General features: G+C 67.5%; 1 protein-coding gene across 1 annotated transcript; it reads right to left on the bottom strand.

The window, feature by feature from the left end:
* Nucleotides 1–357: 357 nt before the first annotated feature.
* Nucleotides 358–3,286, bottom strand: LOC123953102 (progestagen associated endometrial protein). Its single transcript, XM_046023044.1, has 6 exons — nt 3,191–3,286; nt 2,655–2,794; nt 1,987–2,060; nt 1,182–1,292; nt 582–679; nt 358–465 (listed from the first exon to the last, which is right to left on the bottom strand). The coding sequence occupies exons 1-6, from the start codon at nt 3,284–3,286 to the stop codon at nt 358–360; spliced, it is 627 nt and encodes a 208-aa protein (XP_045879000.1).
* Nucleotides 3,287–8,146: the final 4,860 nt, after the last annotated feature.

Raw genomic sequence — 8,146 nt, forward strand, 5'->3', positions numbered from 1 at the left:
GTGGTCAGCCCACGCCAGCCCCCCACACCCTTGCCCAGAAGAGGCCACGGGGACACCGTGCGAGAGCTTGACTGGGACATGGGGAGGACATCCCAGGAAGGCCACGGGAGAGAGGGTGTCCGTGGCCAGCCTGGCCCCTGCCGTCACCAGGAGGGACACCGGTTTCCAGCCATTCCCGCAGAGGGACCGGGGCCTGACAGAGGGGACCTAGGGTTCCCCTGGGACGCCCCCCACCCGTGCAAGTGGCCAGGACGTGGGGGCAGGGCTGGTACGTTACCGCAGGAGGCGGGTCAGGCAGGAGCTCACCTAGACGCGGCACTGCTCTGTTGGTGGGGGAGGGGAGAGCCGTGGGGGGGGTCACAAGTCGCCAGGACAGCCCTGGGCCCAGAGGGGTGCGGCAGAGGGGGTGGGGCGGGAGGACCCCGCCTCGGGGCCCTGCACCTCCCACTCCCCATCCTGGGCGGCCTGGGAAGCGGGGGCCACCATGGAGGCAGTGGGGCCCAGCGCTCGCGGCTGTCCGATGGGCGGGCCCCACGCGGGGGTGAGCGGGGACGGGGGGCGTGGAGGGGGTCACCTTCCACCCGCGTCGGGCTGAAGAAGAGCCGGATGCGCACGGGCAGGGTCTTGAGGGCTCTGTCGAATTTCTGCACGACCACGTTGTCGACCTTCAGGGTCCTGGCTGTGGGGGGCGGCGGGTCACCCCTGGGCTCCAGGGTCCCTGTCCCCTCCCCTTCCTCCCGGGACGGTGCTGGGAAGAGAGGGGCCCCTGCCCCGGGCTGCCGGGGGTCCCGAACCAGTGCGGGCTGACTGCCAGACCCGGGAGCCTCTGCTAAGGGGACCCGGGGAGCACATGGCGATGCTGTTCCTGTGACCGGGAAATGGCACTTTTCTCAGGATGTTGTAGGTTACAGACGTTTTTGTATCTGACTTGTTACGTGGCGGAATAAAGGAAACTCCGTGTGCAAAGGCTGGAGCCTGCCCGTCACACGGAGACGTCATGGGAGCTCGCCGCTGACCGGCCCCTCGGCCGACATCTGTCCCTGTCACCAGCCACCGACAGGCCCCAAGACGCCACCTTTCTCAACACCTGCCCACCCTCTCCTGACAAGACCCTGGGGGCCTCCCCTGGGGACTCGAGGCCTGTTGCAGGCCGGTGCTCGTCGCGGGCGCCGGGGTCCTACCCAGGTACTGGCACATCAGCCTGGGCTCGGCGGCGCCCGTGCGGTCCACGCAGAAGAACAGGTAGTTGTTGTAGTCCGTGTCGAGCACAGAGACCTTGTTCTCCTCCAGATCTGGGGAGAGACCGGGGTGGGGGTGTATGGGGTCCTCTGTGGCCACCACCGGCACGGCCCGGGCAGGGGGCTTCTCCGGAGCCCCACATGGCCCAGAGAGCTGTGCGGCCCTCCCTGTTCACCGCGGATCCCTCCACAGATGCCGAGGAGCCTCCTGGAAGGGGCTCGCTCATCACTCGGTCCTGTGTCCTGGGGCCCAGCGTGGTTCAGAAGCGGGTTTCCACGCTGATCTTGAGGGAAGGGGCCCCTGGGAGGAGAAGGGGACCCTCCAGAAATAGGTTGGTCTGAGGGGGCGGGGTCTGTCGCCATGGTGATGGGAGGCAGGGGGAGGGTGTCCCTGGGGGCTGCCAGGGGCACAGCGTCACAGGAAGGGCCGGCGTCCCAGCAGCTGTCACCCGAGGCCTCTTCCAGTCAAAGCCGGGCGAGAGGACAGGCCCAGGAGGGCGGCATGGAGGGCGGTGGACGCAGATGCTCCCTGAGGCCCGGCCACAGACAGCGAGCTCGGTCTCGTGGCCGCCGGGGTCAGAGCAGCCCAGCAGGGACCTGCCGAGGCTCTACACCATAGCACCAAAGGTGGGGGCTGGGGCCGGGAGAGCTGGCAATGCGGGGCACCCTCAGGCTGGAACACAGGCCCCTCGACCGCCACAAGCCAGAGAGGCGGCTGTCCGGCGTGGCCCGGGAGCCCAGCACTCACAGTTGATCTTGAACTCAGCAGGGACCTTGGTTTTTTCGGCCATGACCTTCTGCTCAGCACACCTGCCGTCCTCCCTGAAAGAAGGTTCTTTGTGGGCCGGCTGGCCGGGCTTCTTGTGGTAGAGCCAAACCATGGGCGGGGGCAGAAGCCAGGCTCCAGGAGGGCCCCGGGCAGGAGGCCTGGGCCTGGGCTGCTCGCACCGTGACCTCTAGACCTGGCAGGTGACCCAGAGGGACAGAGCCGCGAGAGGGCCGACCAGAGGGAAATCAGACCGGGAGTGTCCTTGTACCCACAGTCAGGGGCGATGATCGGCCTTTGGCTGGTAATCGTGGGGGTTGGGTCCTCCTCTCTGCTCCCCACACTCACCCAGCTCTCTCCTCTACCCCCAGCGCCACTCCGGGGACAGACAGAGCTCATGGTGGGACCTGCCCAGGCCCCCAGGCCCCGGTCCCACAGCTGCCCAGCAGCCGCCACACGGGTCTTTCTACCCACGGACCTGGGGCCACCCTGTGTGGTAGCCTGCTGGCCTGGAGCCCAGGGTGGGGTCCCGAGGGCTCTGGGAACCACCCAGAGGGAGCCGGCTCCCATCAGGACCCTGCCCTGCCCGCCCCCCAGCCTACCCCGGAACCAGGCCCTCGCTGCCCCCAACCCGGGCGGGGCACACCCACCATCTGCGCAGAATGATCTCCAGGTTGTTCTCGGGGGTGGGTCTCAGCTCCTGGACGTACACTCTCAGGGGGGCGGCCTCGGAGTCCAGGAGGGAGATGTCGCTGGCCGCCATGGCCATGGAGTGCCACATCCCAGCCACCTGGGGACGGGGCCTTGAGTGCCGTGGGGGGTGGGAAGGGGGGCGGGAAGGGGCCCGACCCCCCCAGGGCTTTCCCTCCCACCCCGGCGGGGGCCCAGTCTAAGTGGGGTGGCCGTCAGTGAGATCTGGAGGACCCTGGGCGTCTGCCAGACACTGGGCTACACGATCTCCACGCGGGAAATAACACCCCTGTGTTCCCAGGGGGGTCTGGATACACATCAGACAAGTTCTCTAGAATCTTCTGGATCTTGGGAAACCAAGGGACAAGCTGCCCCGAAGACGGAGAGGCAGGTCGGGCTTTCCCGACCTCGAGGGTGCGGCTCGTGCTCGTGTCTCCCCCCGAGTCCCCACTGCCCTGCACCCCGGCGGCTCACTCCGCCCCAGCCGTCCGCCCACCTTCTGGAGGTCCAGGTTCTCCATGGTCTGGGGGATGACGATGGCCTGGAGGCCACACACAAGGGCCAGGCCCAGGGCGAGCTGGAGACACTTCATGGCTGCGGCTGTGACACGCTGAGCTCCCGGGAGTGAGGAAGGCCGGGCAGCGGGCGCAGGCCCTTATATGGGGGCCAGGGGCCTGCGAGCCAGCCCCGTCCAGGCCCCCTGGGCACGCGGTTCCCCGAATCCCCCGGGGCTCATCCCCAGGCCCCCAGGGCTTCCTCCCCCAGGACAACAGGAGGCCTTCTTCCCTCTCAGTGGGAACAGGAAGGTCCCCGTGTGCCCGGGGCCTGGACAGTTCCTGGCAGCCCCAGAGGGGAGGCTCCGGGGCCAGGTGGGTGCGGGCTGCGCCGGCGGCAGGAACACTTCCTGGGTCATGAACTTGGGCAACAGCAGGTCAGAATCAGCACTGAGGACAGCTGTGTCCCGGAGGGTGGGAGAGCCCCATGCCAGCCCAGGGTCTGTGGACGACGTGCCCGTGGGTGGCCGTCTGTCCTGCACAGGGACAGACTCACCTACATCTTTACCCTCCTCCTTTCTGCAGGTGCCCCCCACCCCGGGCCACCCCCCGTGCCCGCCTCCCTGAAAGTCTCCAATCCTTCCTGCCGTTTCTCTGGTTTTGCTCTTCCCTCAGCCTCAGCTCCTCCCTGGTCACCGCACCCACCCACGGCAGGAAGGGGCGCGCGTACCTTCTGGGGGCCCCGAGGATGGGCCTGGCCGGCAGCGAGCACTCTGTGAACACGGGATGCTGAGTAACAGCTGTGGACGGCACCAGCGGGCCGGCGGCGGCTGCGGGCATCGTCGGGGTGACCCCTCGGGGCGCAGTGCACGTGCGCGCTGCTCCGGAAAGTTCCACGTGGCTCTGTGTGATGGTGAAGGTTGGAATCCTGGATCTGCCCGCTCCCACGTTATCCTGACGCGCTTCCTGGGGCTCCTCGTGTGAGCTGTCACCGGGGACCCAGGAGCTCCAGGGCTGTCCCTGGCAGAAGAATGTGTCCTGCTGACCCCTGTTGTGCGGGCGGCCCCTGCAGGGGATGTGGGCACCGTCTGTCTCAAGCGAAGCCCCACACTTCCGGCAGTTAACCTGCTCGGGGCGGGGAGGCGGGCTTCAGGGCGGAGGAAGGAGCAGGAAGGGGGACAGCTGCCTCCAGCGTGTCCCACAGAGGGACAGCCTCACTCTCCCGATGCCCAGAAGTGTTGGGCCTTCCCCGGCGGCCCACGGCCTGTGCTCAGGGCCTCGGTGCCCACGTGTCAGCACCGCCCGTGTCTTGGAGGCTAAGGGCGCTGCTGCTCTAGCTCTGGGTTCTCTTCCGTGGGGACCAGTCATCCCTGTGCCAGGAGGGAGCCCACCCCTCCTGCGAGATGGTGGTCCTGGGCCCACTGGGCTCCTGTCTCAGGGGCGAGGCGGTCACTCGGGTGTGGCCCTCCGGTGGCATCCAAGCCCCATGACCCCTGCGTCTCCTGGGGCAGGTGGCAGGTCTCAGTGTGGGCACGGCTCCTGCGCCCGGGGGACCGCGGTTCTAGGTCTGCGGAAACTTGGGTGGGGGTTGAGCAAAGGGGGGCGGAGCGGACCTTCCCGCCGCGGCCCAGTGCGGGGGGCGTCCGGCGGGCTCCGCAGGGGCGCCTGCACACAGCGGCCCGTCTGGCCCTCCCACCCCGCCTGCGGTCCTGGGACAGCCCGCCACGGTCAGTGTGTTCGCGGTGTGCGCTGAGCCGCTGGCGGCGCCCTGGGTGGGTTGGCGTCCCCCCAAAACCCTTGTCCCCCCGGAACCTCTGAATGTGACCTTATTTGGAAACAGGGCCTCTGCAGCTGTGATGATGTCCGATGAGGCCCGCGGGAGCAGGGGCTAATGTCTAGTGTCCCTTTAAGAGAAAACGGACACAGTGGGGACCCAGGCAGGAGGCCGTGAGACAACAGAGCCAGGGTCTGGCGGGACAGGGACAAGGGGCGCCTGGCATCGCCGCAGGGCCTGGGGATGAAGGGGCCCGGACCCTCCCTGGGGCCTTCGGAGGGGGCACGGCCCTGTCCACACCTTGACCCTGGGCTTTGGGCCTCAGAACTGGGGGAGAGCGGGCTTCTGTCCACTGCAGACCCCCAGCGGGCCGGGCCCGGTGGCTCTGGCGGGCGTCCCCTGCGCCGCGGCTGCGAGGCTTCCAGCCGGGTCCGCAGGTGAGAAGGGAACGCCATGTGTTCTGGTGAACGCGGGAAGTGCAGGTCTCACCACCCGCGTGAGCATCTGCCCAGCACGGGGCTCAGAGGTGCTGTCCTGTCTGCCCGTGGGGGCCCCAGGGCGCAGGGCGAGGGACACGCCCATTTGTCTGTCCAGAAACGGCGTTCCGCGGAGCTCCGGTGCAGAGACACGTGGGGTGAGAAGCCCGTGGCTGGTGCTGTCTGGGGTGTGGGAGACCGAGGCCCCGGGGGTCCCACTTCCCCAGGTCGCTGCCCCAGCCAGTGGGGCCTGGGAGGAGACTGGGCCCTGCAGATGCTCCCCCTGCTCCCCGCCCCTGGGACCCCCCATGCTTCGGGAGTGGGGCCTAGAGCAGGCCCGTCCCTGCGGGAGCTGGGAGTTATGTTCTTAGGCCGGACGCCCGGGCCCGGGGGGGGGTGGGGTTCCGTGGGCCTCTATTCTGTGAGAGGCCCTCTTGCATGCGCCGCCCTGTCTCCCGGGGACCCCTCCCCACAGCAGGCGTCTGCGTGGCCTCAGGAGCGCGAGTCTGAGTTTTGCTGGGTGCGACCATGGGGCCGGCACCAGGTGCCCCCAGGCTTGCACAACCGTGGGTCCCTTTCTCCCGGAAACAGCCCCGTTCCTGGTGCGGGCCCCCTCCCTGCACGGATCTGTGGCATACCGGGCCCCCCGAGCAGCGGGCGCTCGTGTTGTCGCTCACACCGTTGTTGTAGAACAGACGCTGTAATGAGCCGAAGGGGCCCCCAGGGTGTCACCGAACAGTGTCTCTTTGCTTTTTACACATTTCTTATTTATTCATTTGAGAGAGAGCGAGCGAGCACGAGTGGGGAGAGGGAGAAGCGGGTTCCCCACAGAGCAGAGAGCCCGATGCGGGGCTTGATCCTAGGACGCTGGGATCACGACCTGAGCCAAAGGCAGGCGCTTCACCCATGGAGCCCCCCAGGCGGCCCCACAGAGAATCTCTCAAAAGCCAAGTTACTGCTGTGGGATGGATGGCAGCTCCCCAGAAAAGCAAAGAGAATTGCCTACGATCCCACGACGCCACGCCGTGCCCGAGGTCTGGAAGCGGACCTTGGAGAGTTCTTTCTGCCCCCTGTGTTCCCAGCAGCGCCGTCCACACCGGCCGGAGGAGGAGAGCAGCCCGAGTGCCCACGCACAGGTGCATGGATGAGCAGGACGCGGCCCGGCCACACCTCGGAACGTGACTCCCCCTTAAAAAGAAGGGGGTCCCGGCACCTGCTACCATGGGGTTGGAGCTGCAGGACGTGGTGTCTGGACACACCAGCCTGGCTCGGACGGACCAGTCCTGAAGGTTCCACTCATGTGAGGGCCCGGAGGAGTCAAGTTCATGGGGACAGTAGGATGGGGGGCCGGGGGTCGGGGGAGGACAGACATTGTCTAACGGGACAGAGTCCCGGGTGGGCAGACGACCACGTTCTGGGCACGGACGGAGGGGACGGCGCACAACGGTGTGAATGCGCTGAGGCCCCCCGACTGAGCACTTAGAAATGCTGGGATGGTGTAACTCACGTTCTGTGTATTTTGCCATAATTTAAAAAAGCCGAATTGCCCGCAGCAGCCCATCTCTGGGCTCTCCTGTCCTTCCGTCCCGAGGCTGCCCTCCCGATCCTTCTTCTGGGAGCGCTCATCCTGGGAGGGGTCTCACTCTGTTTCCTCCGAAGGCACCTGAGCCCCGTCCCCCGGCCCCGACCGCTCGACCTTTTGCAGAAAGGCCAGGGTGGCCTGCCCTGAAACCTCCTTTGAGAACTTTCTTGTGCCAAATAATCTTGGGGTTCGCACCGAAGCGGGGTGCTCGGTGTTGGTGAAGCCTGGTTCTGAAATGAGCCCAGCCTCAGGCCCGGCCTCCTGTGGAAGGGGGGGGGGCATCCAGAGGCGGCTTCCCTTGGGAGGGGGCCCCATGGATCTTTCTGGCCAGGGCACTGGGTAACCTGGTGTCACAGGAGGGACTCTGGTTTGATCCACACAGGGAATGGGCCGCCCTGGGCTGCCTTCTGCTGCCTGGCCAGTGTCAGGACACGCCGGGGCGCGGTCACCTTCTCTCCGGTCGGGGGACCCAGGGCAGCCTGCCACTGTCTGATCCCAGGGTCCCAGACCACATGGCCTTCCTCGTCCCCCTGCCAGGCTGGTGGGATCTTCAGGGCTCGTGTTCGTGGAGCATGGAGGAGCACGGAGGTGGCTTTGCTGACTTTCAACGAGGGGTGGGCCCAGCAGGAAGCAGGGCAGTCCGCAGACCTCAGGGGGGCCCTGATGTGGGGGCCTGAGGCCCCAGTGGCTGGGGGTGGCGGTGGCCACGAAGGCGGGACCGGGAGACTGAGGTGCTGGTGGGCCGCAGCTGGAGGAGCCTGAGCTCTCTGTGGGCGGACGGACACGGCGGTTTCCTCCTGGGGTCCCGCCTGCTGCTCCCTGTCCTCTCCGTGGGGCAGACAAGAAGCAGACACGGGGCGGTAAGGGGACCCGCCCAGGTCCCCAGCAGACAGGTCAGAGCAGGCCGGCCCGCAGCCCACGCTCTCCGCCACAGTGCCCACGCCTCACCGCCACGTCGGCTGTGTGGCCCAGAGGACCACTAACGGGGGTGGAACCCCGGGTCTGTACGGGGCGCCCCGCACATCCCACGGCCTGTGGTCGGACCCCGTCACTGTGTCTCGGGGACTGGAACCGTGGGGCCGGGGGGCGGGGGCGGGGGTCCACGTCCAACTCTGCCTCTGACCGG

The sequence above is a fragment of the Meles meles genome, chromosome 11, assembly GCF_922984935.1.
Source record: "Meles meles chromosome 11, mMelMel3.1 paternal haplotype, whole genome shotgun sequence".
NCBI classification, from domain to species: Eukaryota; Metazoa; Chordata; class Mammalia; order Carnivora; family Mustelidae; genus Meles; species Meles meles.